The sequence below is a fragment of the Bos mutus genome, chromosome 5 (genome assembly GCF_027580195.1).
Source record: "Bos mutus isolate GX-2022 chromosome 5, NWIPB_WYAK_1.1, whole genome shotgun sequence".
NCBI lineage: Eukaryota > Metazoa > Chordata > Mammalia > Artiodactyla > Bovidae > Bos > Bos mutus.
Window position 1 is genome coordinate 108017356 of NC_091621.1, and position 26171 is coordinate 108043526.

At 41.4% G+C, this 26171-nt stretch overlaps 1 protein-coding gene across 4 annotated transcripts in view; it reads right to left on the bottom strand.

The window, feature by feature from the left end:
• Window positions 1-1800: 1800 nt before the first annotated feature.
• The window catches only part of XPNPEP3 (X-prolyl aminopeptidase 3), a 44056-nt gene continuing 19685 nt past the window's right edge, over window positions 1801-26171 (bottom strand). For all 4 annotated transcript variants that reach the window (XM_005909425.2, XM_070371519.1, XM_070371520.1 and 1 more), the window contains 7 exons: window positions 25544-25746; window positions 18383-18445; window positions 15556-15669; window positions 10511-10596; window positions 9182-9362; window positions 7991-8111; window positions 1801-4415 (listed from right to left, as the gene is read on the bottom strand). In XM_005909425.2, the coding sequence (XP_005909487.1) occupies window positions 4249-4415; window positions 7991-8111; window positions 9182-9362; window positions 10511-10596; window positions 15556-15669; window positions 18383-18445; window positions 25544-25746 (935 nt within the window). In that variant the 3' untranslated portion in view covers window positions 1801-4248. The remainder of the gene's footprint in view (window positions 4416-7990; window positions 8112-9181; window positions 9363-10510; window positions 10597-15555; window positions 15670-18382; window positions 18446-25543; window positions 25747-26171) is intronic.

The following is a 26171-nucleotide window of genomic DNA, read 5'->3' on the forward strand; positions in this document are numbered from 1 at the left end:
TCATTCATTCATTCAACAAATATTCCTAAAATATTCACAGAACCTGCTGTGTGTCAACTACACCATATTGCTTTAGATATTCTAAGAACTTGGAAAAGTCCCTTTTCATCATTGAATTTACCATATGTAGCAAAAGAGGCAATAGTCAGTTAATGATAATTCCAATGAATTTTAGGAAAGGAGAAGTAAAGGGTGCCTTGAAGCAGAAAGACTGCCTGGAAGGTAGAGGAAGTCCTCTTAGAGGAAATGGTATGAGACTGAAGGAGAGCCAGACAAAGAAGCCTGGATGCAGTGGTATGCTGGTAAAGAAAACAAAACAGCTGTTGGGACTCCCTTGGTGGCCCAGTGACTAAGATGGTAAGCACCCAATGCTGGGGGTCCAGGTTCAATCGCTGCTCAGGGCATTGGATCCCATGTGCCACAACTAACAGTCTGCATGCCGCAACGAAAGATCCTGTGTACAACAACTGGCACAGCCAAATGGATAAATACTAAAAACAAACAAAACCAGTTCTTAAAAACGAAGTCAAGTTCTGATTTGTAGCTTTAGCAGTCAGACTGCAAAATTCCCAAAAGGTTAACAGTTGCTCCTGCAAACTGATGCAGTTTGGCTCCAGCACTCACACACACTGAGGGATGTGGAAGGTGCCATTCCAGGTACAACCAACAGCATACAGGAGGGGCTGCAAGCATAGAATGCACAGCACACTCGTAAAGAAGCCTGGAATGGCTCAAACATGAAGAGAACCGGTGAGATAAGAGTCTGCAAAGATGTGCAAGAATCAATTGTTAGCCTCTTCTCCCAGTTCTGTAAGTTGGTATCTTGAAATTGGCCATAATCATCCTGTTTATGCCATGGAAATTGGCAAATGCTACAACCAGGGATTCCCTTATCCTCCTAGAGTCAGTTGATAAACATTTACCACTGGTATGAACCAGGTCATGCAAGAATGTTTGGTAGAGCCATGCAAAGAGTTTTGGTCTTTATCTGCAGTGAGGAGAAACCACTGAAGGATTTTAACCAGTCACATGGTCAGATGGGGCTTCCCAGGTGGCACTAGTGGTAAGAACCCAGCTGCTAACGCAGGAGATATGGGATGCGGGTTTGATCCCTGGTTCAGGAAGATCCCCTAGAGGATGGCACGGCAACCCACTCCAGTATTCCTGTCTGGAGACTCCTGTGTCCATAGGGTCACAAAGAGTCGAACACGCCTGAAGTGACTCAGCACAGGCTCAATAGTTGTGGTGCAGGGGCTTTGTTTCTCCAAGGCACGTGAGGTCTTCCTGGATTGGGGACTGAATGTCTCCTGATTGGCAGGCAGATTCTTAACCACTGAGCCATCTGGGAAGGCCCCCCTGACCCCTGCCCGCCCGCCCAGTTTCCTTAAGCTGTAATTGACAATACTGTAAGATGTTTAAAGTGTACATCCTGATGATTTGATACACGTATATATTGTGAAAAGATGTCTCCCATTAAGTTAATTAACACATCCATCACCTCACAAATTTCTTTCTTTTTTTGTGTGTGAGAACATTTAAGTTCTACTTTCTCAGCAGATTTCAATTTTACAATACAATGTTATCAAGTATAGTCACCATGTTATATGTTACATCCTTGAGTAAATCTAATCCATTGGTTCCCCCCTTCTATGACTGATAAGATTATTCCAAGTTTGCCAACATGATTTTGTGACAGCTGTCAATGAATGCTTTGTAAAACAAAATACTTTGTAGAACAAAAGTCGCATTTAAAGCTATGAACTTTAGATTTGAAAATAACACACAAACACCAACCACACATTCTTATATTGTTTTATAGTTTATTTTTAAAATGACAGTAACAAATGCTGTTCCCTTGTTTGGGAACCATGTATTTATTTTCAGTCAATAGCGCCTTAAAAAGTAACAGCATTTTGTCCAAATTGAACTTATATAATTGCACAAAAGTCAAACAAAGCATTAAGAAATGCTGGCAAAGACTGCAGTTCTCTCAGCTCCTCATGAAGCAAACCCCCAAAGGCCTGGGTTTCAGTGGAGACCCCTGACCCGAATAATACTGATGCTCACCCTGAGTTCCTCAGGGACACACAGGTGGAGGTGAGAGCAGCCAGGGAGACTCGCATGCTTTGTGATAGTGGAATTCTGCTCTACCCCTAGGGCTTAGAGATACAGTCATTAGAATTATTAAGCACTTCAGCTTGAAGTATATTTGTTCAGGCTTAAAACACACCCTTATCAGCTTACATTCTGGGATACAGATCCCACTTCAGGAAACAAAAAAAAAAAAAAAAAATAGAACCACACCATAAAAACCTCTTCTAAGCGAGGTCCTGTATGCTGCCACCCCGGCCCTCACGTACTTTCTAACATACATACAAAAATAAGTTACACGATCGTTGATCATATGGCAGCTGAGGGATGGTAGACAGAGTCTAACTCAAAGCCCAGCTCCTGTTTTATTGACAGCAGTTACTGGAAGGACTCTGAAGTCACAGCTGGGCTGGCGGAAAGCTGCTGTGCTGTGCTTGTGATCTGACATGGACACAGGACAGGGAGAGGCAGCATCACGCATCATGTCTGCAGTCTTTCTATTATTAAGAAAGTTAAGGAGGATGTTGCTTATGTATGTCTTAAAATATGTAACAAAGCCCATTTTTAAAATTTTAATGAGATATAGTGTCTTTATCTGGGGATTTAACTTATTTTATGGCTTTTAAACCCAATTAACATATAATGTCTATAGTAGTTTTCCTTTTCTGACCATACGAAAGTTAATGAAAAGATAATATTTTGAAAGAAGATACACGAAGACATCTTTAAGTCACCATGAGAGGTACCTTCCTAACTTGGGTACAATTATGGGAAGAGGAGAGTTATTATTCTACTTCTTAACTGCTGTGTTTCAAGTTAAAAAAAACATAGTTATAGTTTCTTTATCACAGAGAAAAATAGCAACTCCTGAATACTTTCACAGCCATAAAAGTATGTGGCAGAGGCAACAATGCTCCTCTCCTAGCCTGTTCTTCCCTAAAGCAATTATTTTCTTAAATTTATGTTCTAACAGCATGTTTTATACATTTTGGGCTCACATTCAGGTTTAAAGGAGGTGAATACACTATTTCCTAAAGCAGCCCCCTATGACTGAAGCTCCCAAATAAACCATCTGCAGGGGTCTAGCCCCGTTCACTCTGCAAACTGAGTTTAACATAACTGCATTCAATGCTGTATGGAGGGAAACGCTGGCCTTTCCCATTGCCCATCCAGGCTGACGTCCAAGAAAGGAAAGGATCAGAGGGTGTTTACAGCTACTGGCTGGGTTCCATGTTTTGCTTTTATCAGCACTAGAGGAAATCACAGAATGATAACTGGGTGCTGTTCCCCTGACTCTTAACTCGGTGAGCAGAGGATCTGCCCTTGGCCAGAGAAGCAGCTTCAAGGCTGTGCTCTGAGGATTGGTGTGGTAAGAGTCTATAAAGACAGCAAGGATATCTGGGAAAGGAGTGCTCTTTAGATTGAAAACAGACAGATGGTGGTCTGGATCTAGAGCAGATACATACATACTTTTCTTTCTCTTCCATTTCCTTCCTTATCAAGAATCTAAACACCTTCCAGGTCCCAGGCAACCAAATAGTAAAAAAAGCTCAAAAATGTTCTGTTCGATAGCTAGTGTTGCTGGAATCTGGACTGTGGCTCAGTGATGGGGCTGGAGAACACCAGTGCCCTGAGGGCTCACGTGGGCTCCTGAACAGGTAAGGCAGGTATCATGGAAGGTACACACTGGCCACCCACAATCAGACAGGCGGCTTTCAATGTGGGCAGACTCTGGTGATTAGCTCGAAGTGTAAGCATTACACGAAAATTTGATGATATTAGGTAGATCTCAGGAAAAGTGCAGAAGGGGAAGGACCTGGAGAGAATTTTCCACAAGTGCCAACTGGAATGCATGGACATATGTAACCAACATCTTTCCTTATATCTTAACATTAACCTTGTCTCGGTCATTAATTCTACAGAATTAATGTTAATAAAGTTGCAGTAACATATAGTCCAAAAATGCAATTTTTCCAAGTTTCTAGCCACATAAAACAAAAAGACAACACACAGACTCACACAGACTCGCACAGCTGCAGCACTCCCCAAGGGAATGCATGAACAAGTATCCACACAGAGATCCCCGGAAAGCACACACGCACAGGTGCCTGCGTCCACCCTCCCTGCACCCGAGACCCACGCGGGCTGCCGTGAGGGTCAAGAGGCCCTACTGCATATCTGTTCGATGTCCTTCATCTCTTTGGGACAATCTGCAGAAAGGACGAGCGGGGAGGCCTCAGTCACCACCACATCATCCTCAATTCGTACACCGAGACCACGGAACCTCTCAGGGGCATCTTGGTCGTCCTCCGGAATATAAATTCCTGAGAAGTAGAAAAAAGAAGTCGAATGTTTGATTCAAAAATGGCAGTGACTGGATGATTTGGGGCAAGTAAGTTAACCTCTTTGTGTTACAATTCATCTGTAAAGCCAGGATCCTAACAGTACCTACCAATAAAAATGTGGAGTGAAAGTGAGATAATAGATATAAAAATGTCTGGTATATAAACCGTCAAGACTTAAATTGAAGAAAGTAGGGAAAACCACTAGACCATTCAGGTATGACCTAAATCAAATCCCTTATGATTATACAGTGGAAGTGAGAAATAGATTTAAGGGCCTAGATCTGATAGATAGAGAGCCTGATGAACTATGGACGGAGGTTCGTGACATTGTATAGGAGACAGGGATCAAGACCATCCCCATGGAAAAGAAATGCAAAAAAGCAAAATGGCTGTCTGGGGAGGCCTTACAAATAGCTGTGAAAAGAAGAGAAGCAAAAAGCAAAGGAGAAAAGGAAAGATATAAGCATCTGAATGCAGAGTTCCAAAGAATAGCAAGAAGAGATAAGAAAGCCTTCCTCAGTGATCAATGCAAAGAAATAGAGGAAAACAACAGAATGGGAAAGACTAGAGATCTCTTCAAGAAAATTAGAGATACCAAGGGGACATTTCATGCAAAGATAGGCTCGATAAAGGACAGAAATGGTATGAACCTAACAGAAGCAGAAGATATTAAGAACAGGTGGCAAGAATACACAGAAGAAATGTACAAAAAAGATCTTCATGACCCAGATAATCACGATGGTGTGATCACTCACCTAGAGCCAGACATCCTGGAATGTGAAGTCAAGTGGACCTTAGAAAGCATCACTACGAACAAAGCCAGTGGAGGTGATGGAATTCCAGTTGAGCTATTTCAAATCCTAAAAGATGATGCTGTGAAAGTGCTGCACTCAATACGCCAGCAAATTTGGAAAACTCAGCAGTGGCCATAGGACTGGAAAAGGTCAGTTTTCATTCCAATCCCTAAGAAAGGCAATGCCAAAGAATGCTCAAACTACCGCACAATTGCACTTATCTCACACGCTAGTAAAGTAATGCTCAAAATTCTCCAAGCCAGGCTTCAGCAATATGTGAACCGTGAACTTCCTGATGTTCAAGCTGGTTTTAGAAAAGGCAGAGGAACCAGAGATCAAATTGCCAATATCCGCTGGATCATGGAAAAAGCAAGAGAGTTCCAGAAAAACAGCTATTTCTGCTTTATTGACTATGCCAAAGCCTTTGACTGTGTGGATCACAATAAACTGTGGAAAATTCTGAAAGAGATGGGAATACCTGCCTCTTGAGAAATCTGTATGCAGGTCAGGAAGCAACAGTTAGAACTGGATATGGAACAACAGACTGGTTTCAAATAGGAAAAGGAGTACATCAAGGCTGTATATTATCACCCTGCTTATTTAACTTATATGCAGAGTACATCATGAGAAACGCTGGACTGGAAGAAACACAAGCTGGAATCAAGATTGCCGGGAGAAATATCAATAATCTCAGATATGCAGATGACACCACCCTTATGGCAGAAAGTGAAGAGGAACTAAAAAGCCTCTTGATGAAAGTGAAAGTGGAGAGTGAAAAAGTTGGCTTAAAGCTCAACATTCAGAAAACGAAGATCATGGCATCCGGTCCCATCACTTCATGGGAAATAGATGGGGAAACAGTGGAAACAGTGTCAGACTTTATTTTTCTGGGCTCCAAAATCACTGCAGATGGTGATTCCAGCCATGAAATTAAGATGCTTACTCCTTGGAAGGAAAGTTATGACCAACCTAGATAGCATATTAAAAAGCAGAGACATTACTTTGCCAACAATGGTCCGTCTAGTCAAGGCTATGGTTTTTCCAGTGGTCATGTATGGATGTGAGAGTTGGACTGTGAAGAAGGCTGAGCGCCGAAGAATTGATGCTTTTGAACTGTGGTGTTGGAGAAGACTCTTGAGAGTCCCTTGGACTGCAAGGAGATCCAACCAGTCCATTCTGAAGGAGATCAGCCCTGGGATTTCTTTGGAAGGAATGATGCTGAAGCTAAAACTCCAGTATTTTGGCCACCTCATACGAAGAGTTGACTCACTGGAAAAGACTGATGCTCGAAGGGATTGGGGGCAGGAGGAGAAGGGGACGACAGAGGATGAGATGGCTGGATGGCATCACTGACTCGATGGACGTGAGTCTGAGTGAACTTCGGGAGTTGGTGATGGACAGGGAGGCCTGGCGTGCTGCGATTCATGGGGTCACAAAGAGTCGGACACGACTGAGCGACTGAACTGAACTGAACATTACTAGAACTATTATTGTAGTTATTTTTTGTTATTAGTCTACAAGATCTCTTCAACTACAATAATGTTGATCATGATTCTGTCATGTGCTAATGGCTCAAACAAGCCACTAAAGTTACTTTATGACTATGTCAATATATGCTGGGAACTAGTGGATTACATAAATGCATTCTTTCTTTGCTTAACAGTCCCTTGGAAGAAGGGCACTTTGCAAAAATAAGGACATACAGAATTTTATCATGTATTTAAAAAACACTTATTAGAGATTATTAGTCTCAACAACCAGAAGCTGCAGAAATACTGAAATAAGTCATAAATGTAACTGATACACATGATATAAAGAAGAAAAAAGGAAGAGTTTAATGAACATCTGAAAAATTCTAAGGCCAAGTTTCCCTTTCTAATCATAACATCAGACAGATACCAGGTCTTTTCATTTTAAGAAACTGTAAATTTCCTGTTCTATACTCACAGATGCTGTTCTGTGATAAGAAAAGGATCAGCAAAGGAAAGTGTAGTCAAAGTCTAAGGAAGTGCCAACTTGATTGGACTAAATGGTAAACAAGGCCACAGATAGCAACATACGCCTGGGCTCAAAGTGGAGCTTAAAAGACGTGTCCCAGCTATAACTTACATAATTTAGATGTGAAAACACTTGAAATTTAAGACTGAGATCTGCTTTCATGACAGAAACAGCATCTGTGTTTAAAAGTAACTTGTAGTCTCCATCTTCACACTCCACCATGGCCACTACTTCTCTCCTGCCCCACGCCTACCATCATTCAAGCTGGGGAACCATCAGACTGCCCACTCTCTCTGAAGCCCAGGAGAAAGGGTCTGGATCCTGAAGAGTGGAACAATGCAGGCAGTTCCATGCAGTTTGCAGAGGAGCTGCAACTATGAACGTGAGGAATCTGAGAATCTCTGGAGGAAAGTGCCAGGGGTCCACAAGCATCAGCAGCCCACCACAAAAGGAAGACTAGTACAAACTGGTCCTGGCACAGGCAGGGTTAAAAGAGAGATTTATTTCTTAATATCTACTGATAGGAAGTACTCCCCATCTGTTGTTTATTGGAGAAGTCAAATTAAACAAATTGTGTGATGTTAAATAAACAAGCTCAAGGAGGATCTAAAATAAAGTTCCCTTCTATACTGGAGAGATTCATTTTCCTGTTTCTTCTAATTTAATTACATTGGTTCACATAAGAAGAAAGTGTTTACCCTTCTATCTAACACTAGGATTATGTGTCCCAGGGGATGGGAGGCTGTTGGCACCTCCCCTTACCTGGCTCCACGGTGATTACCATCCCGGGCTGGAGAGGGAGGGAGCGGGGCATGTCTGGAGTGTCGTGGACGTCCATCCCCAGGTAATGGCCAACATGATGCGGGCAGTATTTTCGAGCAGCCTGGAAATGATATGACCACAGTGTTATCAGAGCAATGACCCTTAAGGGAGAAGTTGGGCCTGTGTAAATCCACGAGATACGTGTCAATACTGCCCCCTGCCCTTAGCTCTGCCGCCTGTGTCATCTATCCCTGGGCTAATGCTTAAGAGACTGAAAACTGCTACCTCTTGTGTGTAATTCTGCCAATGGCATTCTATTAATAACTAATCCACATTTCTGTTCCTACCATTTCATACTACACACATGCTAACTGGGGTCGCCCCAGCAATGACAACGGCAGGTGAAAATTTCTCTTCTGGGGGGGAGGGAGATAATTATGTTAGAACAGTTCTTTTTCCAGCATGCACACATCCCTCTCAGGGAGCCTTCTCTGGAGACCCTAAGTATCTCACAGCAGCTTGTGGGGTAGGTAGGAAATGTCATACAACATAGTAATTATGAGGCATTTACCAACCTGGGTACTTCTGTCCGTTAATTAAAGATTTGTTGGCATGAACAGGAGGAATTACAGCTTCTTCCTTACTGATAAAAGAAGCCCTGGCAGTCTAACTTGGAGATAAGAGATACCTTACTGGTCTGTCTGGCTTGACCACCTGGCATCTTAATTTAAAACTGAGTCTTTAAAGTTTTCTTCAACACCATCATACTTTGGATGCAGATGAAGTTCACTAAAGACATGGCAAGTGAGAATACTGTTAAAAGTCTCAACAATGTTACTGAAGCCACACACACCTTCACCCTTTGACCCCCACTTTTTCAAAATCATTAAAAAAGAATTAAAGAGTTAACCTCTCCTCCCTTTTATGTCCTTTCCCACCTTGTCTACACCGGACTTCATTTTATGTTTTCTGAAGATTGAGCTAGTCACACAGTATGCAATGAACTGCATGTGCTGCCATCTTCTGGGAGAAAGAAGTACTGTGCCTTTTGTTTTAATCTATGTTCAAAAAAGTCCCTCTTACAGCAGAATCACAAACTCCCATTTCTAAATCGAATTAGCTTTACATAGGATAAAGCCCAAGCAGCATGTCAGGTGTTCTTAAGAACTGGGATTGAAGGAAGTGAAATACCTTGAAGGGATTCTTCTCCTTAATGTTCTTCGTGATCCCCAGCTCCTTTAGCTTCTGGCTTATCAATGTCAGCATCATGCTGTAGACGTTCTCCAAGCTGGTTCCAGGGCAACAGAGGGTCAGACAATCTCTCTGGACTTCGAGAACAGCTTCATACAGCTCTGCCTGAGGTGCCGTGAACCTGGCGACAGGGAAATCCAAGAACGAGAATTTGGAACTGCCTGATATTGCAGGAAGTTTTCTTCTAAGTTTGATTAGAAAAACTCTCTCAACGGTCAGCAGATAGACATGGTGAAGTAAGAAGATGCACCCAGCCATGAATGCAGTTAGAGGGCCAGAACAGGCTTAACCTTGATCCTTCCCATTTTTTTTAACCATTAAAAAAACACAAATACAAACAATACCAACCAGTCAGCCAACCAATCAACCAAATAAAAAAACAGTCTAAAGATCTACTTCTTACAGGCAAAGTAGATGTCATGGGATAAACTAGTCAATACTTTGGCTACTAGTAACTTACTAGTTTCTGCGTGTCTTTAGAAGAATCATTTTTTTAGCAGTAATGGAGGAAAACTCTAACCACTTACATCTTACCCATTATAGCTCTTCTTTCAAGGACAGACTTACAGTTGCAGTTTCTGCCAGCTTTTAGAAAGCTCTCTGGTGTCTTCAAATACTTGTTTTTATTTTTCTTTTTTGTTTTTGGTTGCACCGGGTCTTTGTTGCTGCAGGCTGGCTTTCTCTAGTTGTAGAGTGGCGGCTACCTTGTTGTGGTGTGCAGGCTTCTCATTGCGGTGGCTTCTCTTCTTGTGGAGTGCAGGCGCCAGGCGCACGGGCTTCAGTAATTGCAGCACGCAGGCTCACTAGCTGTGGTGCACAGCTTTAGCTGCTCCATAGCATGTGGAATCTTCCCGGACCAGAGCTCAAACCTGTGTGCCCTGCACTGGCAGGTGGATTCTTATCCACTGTACCACCAGAGAAGTTCTAAATGCTATGTTTAATATTTTGTCCAGATTCTATAATTATTATCTGTGGAGGGTTAACCTAGCCAAACTATTCTACCAAAACCTAAATATTATTTTTGCAATCAGAAAGTAAAAACTTTAAATTTATTTTTTTTAAAGTGTGTGCACATGTTAACTAGGTGTCTTTACGTGCCTCGTCCTATGATATGATGAATAAAGCAGTCTCAGAAAAGAATCAGGGGCTTTGTAAAGGCAGTTAACCTGAGCTGGAGGGACCCTGTATATTTCTTTAGTCCTTTATTCCAAACATACCCATTTTCTAACTCATATTCCTAAGAAGCGGTGGGATCTGTAGCAGCCCTACCTGCCATTGACGGGCCAGGTACGAGTGATGTCACTCACGTAGCAGGAAGACTCACAGCCTCCATCCAACAGCACCATCTCCCCATCCTGGAGCAAGAATAAGACAGGTAAACAAAGGTGACTTTATGACTGTCAGTTGTATCTTCTAACTTAAACTCTTTATGCCTTTCATTAAGAAAAAAAAAAAGTTCCAATTTAAAGGAGACTAATCTCTGGTTCCTTCTCACAAGAAACACCATCTAAGTGTTTCATATGAATTCACGTTGGCTCAAGAAAGACGGCACTACTGAGTGGTTAAGTGTGTTGGCTCTGGAATCATAGTGCTTGGGTTTGAATTACTAGATGCGAATATTAGCAAATCATAAATGTTACCTCTGTCACTATTAGTTAAAAAAAAAAAACCTATGTAAGTTGGTATCCAAGGCCTTTATTCACATATAACTTACCCATTTAACTTTAGAATGTTACTCCCTCTTTTGCTCTCCATCAAAACATATGGTGGGAGCAAAAAAAAGAAAAAAAAAACATTTTGCGTAAATCTCTGTTTTACCACTTGTCACGTTATATTGCAATTTTCTCTTTATGCCTTTGAAGACAGGCCATATCTCATTCATATCTAAATAAGCACAGAACTTGGCACACAGTAGAATAATGGTCAGATAAATACATATATAATAATGATAAGAAGAATGAATGTGGTTTTTATTTCTGGCAAAATACAGAATAAATTTTAGAAAACAACTCAGTTCTGGATAAAAATATATTCTATGAAATGCTGACATTACATCATGTAAGATGTCTTAAAGACTTTTTTCCTTGAATAAAGATAGCCCAGAACTGAAACTAGCACTGGGAGTGAGTATTACAGTATATAAGGTAAGTATTACAGTATATAGGAAAGAAAGTGTCTGCAGAGTGGGCAAGATGAGCAGGAGATTCCTTCAGTAACCCAGGACATTCACAGGGGTAACAGACCCTGGGGCATCAGGACCCACTTCACTTCTGACAAAGGCATATGCAAATAATATTTAGAGGAAATGGCCCCCAAATTTGGGACCGCACAATTTCCCCAAAATAACAACAAGCAAACATGAGCTCACAACCAGATGCTGTCACGGTCAAGCACGTGAGGCAGTAGGTCACGGTCAGTGAGACTCAGCAGGACCAACAAATACCAAATTCAGATCTTCCAGAATTCCAGGTAATGGAATTATCTGGAATTCATGACAGGATTGCTGTCATGAAATGTTTAAAGAGATACAGAATGGAATCACAAAGGTTAACAAGCAACAAGCGACAACTAAAAAATAACCATGTGGATTTGAAAGGAATGGAGATAAAAATTACTTTTGAAATAAAATACTATGTGTATGGCTGAAGGCGTAGGTTAGACAAATGAAAAAATGTAGTTTCCTAGAAGACAGACCTACCAAAAACCCCTAGAATATGACAGAGACAAAGCCAACGTAAACATGAAAGAAAAGTTAGCTTACTGAAAACAGAAAAGAGGTTTAACCTATTAACATATCTAACTGAAGTCCTTGAAGGAGTGAGCAGAGAGACATAGAAGAGATGATATCTAAAGAAATGTCTGAGCATTTCCTAGAACTGATAAAGACACAAATCTACAGATTCAGGAACCAGAAGGTATCATAATGAGACATGTAAAAATAAATTTGTACTTAGAAATACAATAAAACTGAGAAATACCAAAGAAAAAGAAATCTTAATGTAGCAAAAAGAAATTTCCCAAAGTAAAATAATAATTATTTTCTTTTCTAAGATCAGCAACACTGAAAGTCAGAAAAGAGAGTAAAAATATATTAAAACTGATGACTAAAAATAACTGTCAATCTAGGATGGTTTTCTCAGCATAGCCATTTTTCAAGAATGAGAATGAAATAAAGCTGCTCTGGCTAAACGAAAGTGGAACAAGTTTATCGGCTATATACCTTCATCTAAAGGATGCTGAGGTGGAAGGAAGGTGACCCCAGAAAGGCCGGCTAAGAGGTAAGAAGGGAAGATGAACACGCAGGTAGGTTTGTTTCAAGCCTCTGCCGTGACCTATTCCTGACAGCTGCATGCCGCTGTGGTAAGCCCTGAGGCAGAACTACGCGCAGCCTGCGGTCTCTCTGACCACAACTGTGCCAGGCTCCTACTAGCCAGTCAACAGCAGAGCCCTTCCAATACCGGGCGTTTCTCATGGCTTGTTGATAACCTTGCCCGCTAACTTGAATTGAAAACTTTTAGATAACCAAAGCTAGACTATGACCTATAGGTTTTCGACCATTTCCCCTTATTTCTTACTTGCTCTAATAACAGCAATATGTCTTCTCGCCTTATAAAGCTAGATTTGTGCTTATTCTCTAGTTTTTCAAGAATGAATACTATATTGTTTAGACACAGGTACCCTGGTGGTAAAACTATGAAGAAAAACCAAAAAATGGTTAAAATAAGAGTTAGGATGATAGGAGACAGAAAGGGAGATGTGCATGTGATTGCCTAGAAACTTCTAAGGTTCAAGCAGTGTTCTTCTTATCCTTGATGGTGGATACATGGTTGTTCATTTTATTATTATTTTAAACAGTACATTACATTTATTGTTTATAACATATGATAAATATGACAACTTTAAGAAAATACATGGAATGTAATGAAAGTGAAATATTAATTCTTAAATAATCATAATTAGAAAAGAAAAAAGGATGAAAATTAACGAATTTAGGGAATTCCCTGGTGGTCCCGCGGTTAGGACCAGGTGCTTTCAATGCCCAGGTTTGATGCCTGGGGGACTAAGATCCTATAAGTCACATGTCACAGTTAAAAAAAAAGAGTTTAGCACCTAATTTAAGAAGCTAGAAAAAGAACAAGAGAATGAACATAAAGAGCAGAAGAGTAAAATTAACGAAGGCCAGGACACAGTGTGGTAAGATAATAAGCAAAGACAAAATAGCATTAATATATGTGAAGTTGACTTTAACAGACTAATAAAAACCCACAAGCCTCTGCTGAGATTTCTTTGCACAGATCTTAAGTGTACAGACCTAAGTTTTGTCAAATCTATATACCCAGGTAACTATATGCTCATGCTCTGACCCAGGCAACGCCCCATCAGAAGCAACCACTGATCTGATTTCTAGCACCACAGATGAGTTTTGCTTATTCCAGAACTCCATATGAACATATGAATAGAATCATATAGTTTGCAATTTTTTTCTTTGGAGGTCATTTGTGCTCTTGGTAGTGCTGTGGTTTGCTCCTTTTTCTTAAGGATATACCACATGGCAACGTCCTCATCTAACATCCTAGTTACAAACTGGCTATCAACATTCTTGTACAGGGCATTTTGGGGGTATATGTTTTAATTTTTCTTGGAAAAGTACCTACAAAAGAAATTGCTGGTTCATAGGGATATGTACATTTACTTTTAAATAAACTGTCTATTAAGATTTATTAGAAAAAAAGAGAAGGCAAAAATAGTTCAAGACTGTAAAAAGGTACATAAAGGAAAACAAAAAACAAAAGGAAAGAAAAAGAACGTAAACGTGTAAATAATTCCAAACACAAAAGATTAAAACGTAAGATAATTCTATGAATAATTTTAAAAACTTGGTCAAAATGCTAGAAAAATATAATCTACAACACTGTTTCAGGAAGAATGGAAATATAAATTGATAAAATCACTTTGGGAATGTCTGGCAGTTTCTTTTTTTTTTTTGGTCTCACTGCGTGGCATGCAGAACTTTCTCAATCAGGGATCAAACATGAGCCCCTTGCAATGGAAACGCAGAGTTTAAACCACTGGACCACCAGGGATGTCCTAGGCATTATCTACCAAAGTTGCAAATATGCATACCCTGCTGCTGCTGCTGCTAAGTCCCTTCAGTCGTGTCTGACTCTGTGCGACCCCATAGACGGCAGCCCACCAGGCTCCCCTGTCCCTGGGATGCACACCCTATGACTCAGCACCTCCACTATCAGGTGAAGTTCCTTAGCAACCTTGATAACTTGTGCCACAAGAGAAGATGCTTAACTTCATTGGTAATAGAGGCAATGGAAATTAAGACCACAATGAGACCACACTGTCTTATTCCAACGAAAATGATAGAAATTAAGAAGTTTGATAATAGCAAGAGATAGAGAGAATACGGTCAACAGAATTAATTATACATATATGCTGGTAGGAGTGTGAACAGATACAAATACATGGGGAAAAAAATTATTTTATCCTGCTTGAGTAAAAAGAAAAGTTAAGCTCCCAAAACTACATATAGCAGTATGTAATTTTCATATAGTTCATAAAGAGGCAGAACTAATTGTTTGGGGAATCATGTCTATATGATACAACTATTTTTTTAAAAAACCCAAGAGAATGACAAACAGGAATTTAGGATACTGCTTAGTGACCTTTGGGAAGGAGGCTGTGGGATGGCAGAGCTTGAGGGTATGTAAGCAGATTGAACATACTGGCAATGTTCTTGAGTTGAGTCATTGGTTCACAGGTATTCATTAGAAAAAAAATGTATAATTTACATGTTTGCTATATTCATTTTTTTGAATTTACTGTAAATTTAAGTAGATAATTAAAAGTAGACTTAATAAAGGAATACAAGACTCTTTACTTATAAATCACTTGGGAAGAAAAACCATAAAATATAAGTTCCCTCATAGCTAATAGGCTATTGGTAAAATCTGCCTGCTCCCAAAATAAGCTTGGCCTGTTGTTGGCACAAGACTTCAGTGAAGAAGTTTAACCACATGAAATGAGCAAAGGATTTAGACTAGAACAGTTGGCTCGGCATTAATGAGTTACCGAAAGTGTCTTTTCCTCTTCTGTTAAACAGGCATGTTAATAACTGCTCCTATCTCACAGTGCTAATGTGAGGATCAAAGGATAGCATGTCTGTAAAAGCATTTTATAAACAAAGGGTTTTATAAACGGCAGTTAGCTTGTGAAAGCTGAAGGCTAGGGGGCTGTGAGGCTACAGCTGTTTCCTACTAAGGCACCTGAACCCAGGGGTGGTAGCCTGAAGGCCATCTACGTACCTTGATGAGCTGATTGTTCTTTACATAGTGCAAAGTGTTTGACCGGTTACCTCCAGCAACCACAGGTGGGTAAGCTAAGATGTCTGCACCACGGGCCCGGCATTCAAACTCAAACTGAAAAACAGCAGCAAAGTATGACAATACAGGATGGAAGAAAGGATTTCCTTAAGGCTGCCCTAGCCTAGTCTCTCTGAACAGCCCACACCTCCATCCAAGTACGTAAGTCAATAGCGGAAAACGATTCATCACATTTTTTAACCAAAGTTTTATGATATAATTTCAGTCCATTTCTTTTATTCTCACCCCAATACTGTCATTCAACTCTATTACTACATCTGTTCTTTTCTTCCAAGTGCTCTAACTTTCCTATGATTTTCAAAGAGTTAAGTCCTGAAGAGAGCACAGAAAACTTATGATCAGGCTGAGTACAGAGATATAGTCTAGATACTTTACATGTTACTTTTTCTTTCTTATTTAGGTAAACACTGGAATATAGCTTGCATTTTTAACAACAGCTCTAAATTACCAATTTCAACCTTCCAAATAGCTACCAACCTACATGCTCTGGAAATTTGAAAAAGGATGCTGCTGCTGCTGCTAAGTCGCTTTTCAGTCGTGTCCGACTCTGTGCGACCCCACAGACGGCAGCCCACCAGGCTCCTCTGTCCCTGGGATTCTCCAGGCAAGAACACTGGAGTGGGTTGCCATTTCCTTCTCCAATGCATGAAAGTGAAAAGTGAAAGTGAAGTCGCTCAGTTGTGTCCGACTCTTAGCGACCCCATGGACTGCAGCCTACCAGGCTCCTCCGTCCATGGGATTTTCCAGGCAAGAGTACTGGAGTGGGGTGCCATTGCCTTCTCTGGAAAAAGGATACTAGGTAAATGGTAAATTCTAATTTTGCTATGTCCTAGGATGAAGCTGGAGGCTGGTTCGTATCTGCTACTATCCACAGAACCACCTCAAATTCTCTGCTTTTACATTTACCTAAACACTATGATTCTTATTAACTCCCTCTTGTGAAAGTCCTTCCTTCTTTATCTGTTCTTTTCAATTTTCTCCATTTAATTGTGAAAGAAAGTAAAAGTAGCTCAGTTGTGTTCGACTCTTTGTGACCTCATGGAATAGTTCATGGAATTCTCCAGGCCAGAATACTGGAGTGGGTAGCCGTTCCCTTCTCCAGGGGACCTTCCCAACCCAGGGATCAAACCCAGGTCTCCCACATTGCAGGCAGATTCTTTACCAGCTGAGCCACCAGGGAAGCCCAAGAATACTGGAGTGGGTAGCCTACCTCTTCTCCAGCAGATCTTCCTGACCCAGGAATTGAACCGGGGTCTCCTACATTGCAGGCGGATTCTTTACCGTCTGAGCTACCAGGGTAGCACTACATATTTTAGATTCATTTAATAAATTACCAGTGACATTTAAGAACCAAATCTGTTGGGGGCCAGCGTTAGGTACTCCGCCCATGGCAAAGGTCATGAGGAAGGAGGCTCGACATACGTAAAGGCGGGATCAAGCCTCAGGAGTCCCCCTGGAAATCCTTGAGCATCTACCCCCATAACCAGAGCCTGCCTACTTTACTACTTTGTGCTCTCCCCTACACCTCTGACTTTACGGGGGGCTGTCTCCCACCACCTCTTTCGGAGAAGGAGTTAACTTAGAGCTCCAGTTAATAATAATTCCTGGACATGATAGGAGTGTTTCAACCTACAAACTCCTCTGAAGGTTCTCTAGCCTGCCTGACGGGCTTGTCCGGCCACATGTGATTGCTCACAGCTTCCCAACCGTGAGAGGCATGAGATGCTTTAAACCTTCTAAAAACAGGTTCCTTAGAAAAGTTAGAAAACTATTAGTATAATGGGCTGATTAGAAATTGTATTGGTGAAGGGTTTTTCATTTGTTGAGCCAATGTTTGTTGCTAAGTCTCCACATCCCCTGCCCTTACACACATTAATGAATATATAGAAGAAATAAGTATTAACCTTTGATATTAATCACGTTAGACCTTAGGCTAAGTAAATTCTTTCCTTAACTAAAACCCACTACACCCTCACCCTATAGGAATGTAACTTTATTTGGGTGGCGTCTGTTTTAAGAATAATCACCCTTGGAGAAAAAAGTGTTCTGGTTGACTGACCACTGTCACAAGGAGAGGGTCGTAAATTGTCAGCAGGCCCCCCTGGCCAGAAGATGATGTAACACCCCTAAGACCTCTGTATACATTTGTGTGAAGCACCTGACTTTAATAAAAATCAGGACTGCTGTCCCCACGTGACTTTTGTATACCATCTCAGTGTATAAAAGTAGACCATGGAAAATAAAGAATTGGGATCAGTTCCTCGAAAGACTGGTCTCCCCATGTCTCTCTCTCTCTCTCTCACTCTGGCTGAGTCTCCATCTGGAGCGCGGAACCCGCCATGCTTACTAACTATGCCTGGGCTTCTAAGATCCGACCGGGGAGGCCTCAGTGTCTCCTCTCCTTCGGGAGAATGGAAGGACGCCTGCGGCCTACGTAAGTGGTGCAAGCTTCTTGTCTTGAAGTTTTATTGGTCTCCCGCGTAAACCAAGCTACTCAGCCTCTTTTCTCCACTGAATTTTCCTACTGAGCTATCCTCATTCTATTACTTTTTATATCTTTGATGAATATTTAAATAGTCGCCTAAGCCGTCTCCCCTTCGAATACCCTGGATCAGCCGGGGCTGGACCCCGGCACAAATCCTCTTCATGGATACCCTAGTCATGTCCATGAAAGCCAACTGGATGCCATATGCAAATCAAGAAAGTACATTTGCCTCTGACAAAACTTCGCCAGGCATTTGAAGCTCACCTTAGCATACAGAAAGCCTTCTTCCACAGGGGCTTTACTGGCAAACATGGTCTCTATAAAAGCCTGCAAAGAGAATGAAGGAAGAAAAGAACATAGTCCCATTTTAACTACGTTGCTTATCCAAACATTCAAAATACTGGAGCTCAAATGAAAAACACAGTTCTCCCCAACTTTGTTGACCTGAAGTTACGGCTTTGTGAGCACGATAATATTTTCCAAAGGGAAAAATATTGCTTTCTGGAATAGCTGGCTGATGACAGACTTAGTGGAAGGGCATTCAACCTTCCCAGTTAGAATATACACTGTATGCTAGAATAAGCGGCAGGGAAACACATTTGTCATTTATCTTTCAAATGCTTCCACAGCCTTAGAATATATGCAATTATGGATGGACTCATCTCCAACCTTGGCACTATCAACATTTTGGGCCAGGTTCTTCTTTATTTGGGGGCTATCCTGTTCCATGTAGGATGACAGTAGCATTCCCTAACTGTGATAATTAGATGTTGCCAAATGTCCCCTAGGGAACACAAAACTGCCCCCGGTTGAGAACCACCAGCCTACAATATAAGTAATTTAATTACTGGATTGGCTAATAAGTTCATTCAGATTTTTCTGTAACATCTTACACAATGTGCCTTTGTTTTCATTTTGTTTTAGCTCCATTCCCCTCAAATCTTGCTTTTATTCAACTCTACCATGATTTTATGCTCTCTTGTATTTTATGTATCCATGTAAGCTAATCAAAATCCTTTTTGAAACGAGGTCCAGTGAGGAATTACAGACATGGATGTTTACAAAGACAGAAAACATACACATGTATAGTGTGGCTATCACAGAGAATTCCTGGGTTGGCCAAATAGTTTGTTCAGGTTTTTCTGTAAGATTCTTTTTTTTTTTTTAACCCTTTTCTTATTGTAACTATTCTTAAGGAAAACTATTTTGCCCAAATATCAAAAGTCTTACAGAAACAGTCTAGATTAGAATGTTGGGAATCCTGAAGGAATATAATCACTGGTAGCTAGAAGTTGTTTATTAAGAAAAATAAGGGCAAATTCTCTGTTGTCATTACTAAATTGGTAGATTATAAAGGAATTACCAGACTTAATACTTCTAAGACGGCTTCCCTGTGGCTCAGACAGTAAAGAACCCACCTGCGATGTGGGAGACCCAGATTCGATCCCTGGGTTGGGAAGATCCCCTGGAGAAGGGAATGGCAACCTACTCCAGTATTCTTGCCTGGAGAATCCCATGGACGGAGGAGTCTGACAGACTACAGTCCATGGGGTCGCAGAGCTGGACATAACTGAGTGACTGACACTTCCACTTTCTTTTAATACTTCTAAATTTTAGGACAACATTGCCTAGCACTGACCCTGGTCAAGGTCTGAAACATGTTGGTTAATAGTGCTGAGAGGAGTTCCCAAGCAGTCTGTTATCAGCTTATCAGTATTGATAACAGTGAAATTAACGGTTTGTTCTTGGATTCCCTGGGACCTCTGAAGGGCTTTGCTGCTTCATAGCAGGAATATACCAACACAATCAAAACCCTAGGATTCCTAGCTGAGATTCCTGGGGCTGCCTGGTTCTGAGGTGTTCTATGTGTGTATCTGTGGTTCCAGAGCCTCCGAGAAAATGCATCTTCCCCAGTCCTGACTGAGGAGGACAACAGGAGCCTGTACTCTGGACCTGGCTGATGGGTTATTGTTGTTGTTCAGTGGTTAAGTCGTATCTGACTCTTTGCGACGCCATGGACTGCTGTGTGCCAGGCTCTCTTGTCCTTCACTAATCTCCCCGAGTTTGCTCAAATTCATGTCTGTTGAGTTGGTGATGCTATCTAACCATCTCATCCTCTGCTGCCCCCTTCTTCTGCCTTCAATCTTTCCCAGCATCAGAGGCTTTTCCAATGAATTGGCTCTTTACATCAGGTCGCCAAAGTACTGGAACTTCAGCTTCAGCATCAATCCTTCCAATGAATATTCAGGGTTGATTTCCTGAATCAACTGAAAATTTTGACTGGTTTGATCTCCCTGCAGTCTAAGGGACTCAAAAGTCTTCTCAGCACCACAATCTGAAAGCATCAATTCTTCGGTGCTCAGCCTTCTTCATGGTCCAATTCTCATATCCATATGTGTTGGCAAAGTAATGTCTCTGCTTTTTAATACTCTGTCTAGGTTTGTCATAGCACTCCTTCCAAGGAGCAAACGTCTTTTATATTTCATGGCTGCAGTCGCCATCTGCAGTGATTTTGGAGCCCAGGAAAATAAAATCTGTCACTGCTTCCACTTCCCCCCGCTTCTGTTTGCCATGAAGTAATGGGACCAGATACTATGGTCTTAGTTTTTGAATGCTGGGTTTCAAGCCAGCTTTTTCACTCTTCTTTCACCCTCATCAAGAGGCTCTTTAGTTCCTCTTCACTTCCTGCCATTAGGGTGGTATCATTTGCATATTTGAGGTTATTTCCCCTCGCAATCGTGATTTTAGCTCAAGCTTCATCCAGTCCAGTATTTTGCATGATGTACCCTGCATGTAAGTTAAATAAGCCGGGTGACAACATATAGCCTTGACGTACTCCTTTCCCAACTCTGAACAGTCCACTGTTGCAAGTCTAGTTCTGCTGCTTCTTGACCCACTGTACCCTTATAGTGTACCCTTCTCCTTTAGTAACTCAAGACTTGGAAGCACCACCACTGTCTTTAACAACTGATCCGTTTACCTGCCATTTGTTAGTACATCTGGCATCTAAATTCATTCACTTTTTTTTTAAACCCAATATGAAATCCATATTGCATAAAATTAACCAATGAACAATTCGGGGAATTCTCTGTGCTTCCACCACAGGGGGCATAGGTTTGGTTCCTGGTTGGCGGACTAACAGCCCACAAGCTGTGACTCGTGGCCAAAAAAAAAAAAAAAAAAGTGAACACTTCAGTGGCATTTAGTCTATTGACAATGCTAGGCAGCCTCCACCTCTGTCTAGTTTAAAAACATTTTCACCACCACCAAAGAAACGCCCCACCCAGTAAGCAGTTACTTTCCCCATATCCCTGTCACCCTAGCCCCTGGCAAGCATCAATCTGCTTTTGGTTTCTATGGATTTACATATTCTGGCTATTTCACATAAACGGAACTACATAATGTGTGGCCTTTTGTGTCTGGTCTGCTTCACTTAGGATAATGGCTTCAAGGTTCATCAACGTTGTGGAATGTATCAGTATGTTATTCCTTTTTACGGCTGACCAGTATTCCACTGTATGTATAGATATATATACTACATTTTGCTTATCCATTCATCAATGGATGGTCATAAGAGTTGTTTGCACCTTTTGGCTATTGTCAATAGTGACTCAACTTCGCTGATAGCTCAGTCGGTAAAGATTCTTTCTGAAATGCAAGAGATCTGGGTTCAATCCCTGGGTCAGTAACACCCTCTGGAGAAGGAGATGACAACCCACTCCAGTATTCTTGCCTGGAGAATCCCACAGACAGAGGAGTCTGGCAGGCTACAGTCCACAGGGTCACAAGAACTGGACACTACTTAGTGACTAAACCAGCACCACCATTGTTTGAGCACCTGTTTTTAATTCTTTTGGGTATATACCTAAGAGAAGAACTGTCAGGTCATATAATAATTGCTTTTTTTCAGGAACCCCCAAGTATTTTCCACAGTGACTGAACACTTCTCCTGGTAATGTACAAGTAAGTAAGTACATGTCGCTCAGTCGTGCCCAACTCTTTGCGACCCCATGGACTGTAGCCTACCAGGTTCCTCCGTCCATGGGATTTTCCTGGCAAGAATACCGGAGTGGGTTGCCATTTCCTTCTCCAGGAGATTTTCCCAACCCATGGACTGGACCCAGGTCTCCCGCATTGTAGGCAGACACTTTACCATCTGAGCCACCAGGGTAATGTACAAAGGTCCCAATTTTTCCACATCCTTGCCAACAATTGTTATTTTTTTAATTTTTATTTAGTTATGGCTTCATTATTGCACGCGGGCTTCCTCTAGTCGCGGTCAGTGGGGGCTGCTCTCTCGTTGTGGTGCACGGGCTTCTCATGGTGCTGGTTTCTCTTACTGCCCAAGCTCTAGAGCACAGGCCCAGCAGTGTGGTGCTCAGGCTTAGCTGCCCTGAGGCTTGTAGGATCTTCCCTGGCCAGGGACTGAACCCATGTCCCCTGCACTGGCTGGTAGATTCTTTACCACTGAGCCACCAGGGAAGCCCGACATTTGTTATTTATTTTTAAATAAGGTATATTATTAGGTGTGAAGTGGTATCTGATTTTGATTTGCATTTCCCAAGTGGCTAATGATATTTAAAGCATTTTTTCATGAGCTTAGGTCATTTGTATATCTTTGGAGAGATGTCTATTCAAGCTTCACTCACTTTATAATTGGGCTGTCCTTTTTTTTCTGGTGGCCGTGCCAAGAGGCTTGCAGGATCTTAGTTCCCCGACCAGGGATTGCACCATCACCCTCAGCAGTGACAGTGTGGAGTCCTAACCTCTGGACTATCATGGAATTTCTTTTGTTTTTGAGTTGCAAGAATTCTTTACATATTCTGAATACTCGATCTTTATCAGATATATGACTTGCAAACATTTTCTCCCATTCTGGAGGTCACCTTTTTACTCTTAAAAAATGCCCTTTGAAACACAACTATTTTCAACTTTGATCAAATCCAATTTATTTATTTTTCTTTTGTTGCTTATTTTGGTGTCATATCTAATAAATTCAAATTCATAAAGATTCAGCCCTGTATTTTCTTCTAGGAGTTTTATATACTTGTAGCTCTTGAGGTTAGATGTTTGATCTATTTTGAGTTAATTTTTGTATATGGTGTGAGGTATGGGTCCCACATCTTTATTGTGCATGTGGACACCCAATTGTTCCAGCATACCTGAATTATTCTTAAAATACACAGTTAAGGAATTATTTTGAAAGAAAAAGGATGATTCTGATGAGAGGGGTGAAAATAAAACTCTTGAGCTTGGGTGACTGCCAAACCGCTGCTGGTTTGAAGTAGTACTGGCTTTTAAATCAGTGGAATCTGAAAAAGATAGAATCTGAACCTTAGCAGCTAGCATAATGGATTGGAAAGGAATCGCAAACTGACGGCAGGTATGGCTTTGGTTTGAGAAAGCTCACTCTTCTTCAGACGAGTCTCACTCACTTTGGGCAGCAGGTGGAGCTCTAACCAAAGCAACGTGAGCCACTGTTAGTGAACCAGTGAGGCTTCTGAGACATGCTACAACTAAGATAATTCAAGTATAGCAAACTGTCTGATGGAGGACAAAAAAAAAAATCAGAGACCCTTATCTAGTAAGGTTTAGTACGCAGAATACTATGTAAAGAACTCTGCAACTAAAAAACAAAAAGATAAATAGTTCTATTAGAAAATAGGCAGAAGAGCTGAATGGACGTCTCCAAAGATGATATATAAAGGTCCAATAAGCACATAGAAAGATGCTCAATGAGTGATTAGGAAAATGCTAATCAAAACCAAAATGAGATACCATTTCTTTTGTGTGTGTGTGTGTGAAAGTTATTTATTTATTTTCGGCTGCTCTAGTCTTTGCTGCGTGTGGACTTCCTCTAGTTACAGCGAGTGGGGCTACTATCTTGTTGTGGTGCGAGGGCTACTCATCGCAGTGGCTTCTCTTGTCGCGGAGCACTGGCTCTAGGGTGCCCAGGTTTCTGCAGTTGCGGTGCATGGGCTCAGTAGTTACGGTTCATTGGCTTAGTTGCCCCGGGGCATGTGGGATCTTCCTGGACCAGGGACTGATTGAACCGACGTCCCCTGCATTGCAAGGCAGATTCTTTTTTTTCCGCAAGGACGATTCTTAACCACTGGACCAACAAGGAAGCCCAAGACACCATTTCACATCCATTAGGGTGGCTATCACCAAAGCAAACGAACAGAACAAAACCCCCAAACCAAAACACAAGTGTTGGTGAGGATGCAGAGAAACTGGAACCCTTGTATACTGCTAGCAGAAATGTCAAATGGTGAAGCCACTATGGAAAACAGTTTCAAGGGAGCAATCAATGGGTGACATAAAAGGGAAAATTTAACGTAATTTTGTGCCTCAAGAGATGCTTAAAGCAAGACAATACTATTTCTCTTAGCCTTGACTCAGAAGCTCCTTGGGGTGGAGGGCTCTGATGAAATCTTTCTCTTTTGAAGAGCCTAAAACAGAGCTACACAATAGCCAACGTAACAAACACACTTCCCAGAGCGACATACGTTCTCAAAATGGACAAGAGATGAGAACTCTGTGTTTGACTATATGAAGCTAGTTTTTTGGGTTTGTTTATGATTCTCACGTCATAGGATGGATCTATTATAGAGGAGCTATGTTGGGAAGCAACCTGTGGGAATATTTAACAGGTTGAACTTGAAAAACACTGATTAATAATAATCTAAATGAACATTATACAGTCATCAATTGTGATGATGGTTTAAAAGAGGTACCACAATATGATGGTAGAATGTCATATACTCTATGTTGATGAGATCAAAGGTTTATACTTGGTCTCTGTGAGAGCTGTTACAGAGCAGGAATATGCCAATGAAACCAAAATCCAAAAATCCCTAGCTGAGATTCCTGGGGCTTCCTGGTTCCGAGGTGTTCTATGCATGCATTTGTGGTTCCTGAGCCCCAGAGAAAATGCACCCTGCCCGGTCCTTACTGGGGAAGGACAGCAGGAGCCTGCACTCAGCTTCTCTGGACACGGCTGTGAGACAGCCATTGGCTGTGTTAGCTATTTTCACATTAATGCTGTTGGTAAACTGTGCCTTTCTCCTGTAATAAACTGATAATTCGTAAGCATGGTCATTTTAGGTCCCATGAATCTACTTTAATAAGCTCTGTGGCCACTATTACTGTAATTATGATAAGGAAAGGAAATAAAATGAATTAACTTATGTTGTTCCAAAGAGAAACAATTAAGATTGTGGATAAAAAGATACAAGAAGGATATCTGATTTGCCTTCCTAAGTACTGCACAAGTCTCTAGACACACTCGGTAAACATCAGAGCAGAAGCTATATGTCCATGTGCCGTTAGACTACTGCCCTGGGTACACAACCTCAGGTGCCCACTGAACCCTAAAAGCTGGACTTTTTAATTTGGGAAGAACTTCTTCTGTAGGAACCATACCTGTGATGTCAGCTTCCCAGCAACCTGCATCCGTTCAATTTCTGCAGGAGATTTGATCAGCCTGAGGCGCTGTACCAGCTGCTGCACAGCCCGAACCTTGTTCTTGCTCCTGGCTTTGACCTCCGCCAGCTGCTGCATGTAGTCACAGTGGAGTTGTTTGTGAGCAGGCCTCATCCAGTCATACCACAGTGTATGTGTCTCAGCTTAAAAGAGATTTAAAATAAGACAGCGACAAGAAATACCACCTGTCATTGACTTGAAGAATCAAAACTATTTTTAAATGTGTAGTATAAACTCTAAAGGGTTGAACACACTCTCTCAGGACCTAAAGGAATGGGTCATAAGTCATTGGGAAGGCCCTTCCTGAAAATGGCAAGATATTCTGAGACTGGATATACAGCTTTTTCTGCCCTCAAACCTCAGTGTTTTTTTGTAAAGACAATAGATGAAACTAGAGCTTTACTCAAGCTTTGATTATTTTTAACCGTTTAAGAACAATTGCGACAACTGTTCTCCAAACCACAAGTCAGCTAGAGGTACTGTTAAATAACTGGACACAGAAGGACAGAAAAAGTACTCAGCTCACAACCTCATGGTTAAAAGTGCTCCATCCCTGAGTTTCAAACAG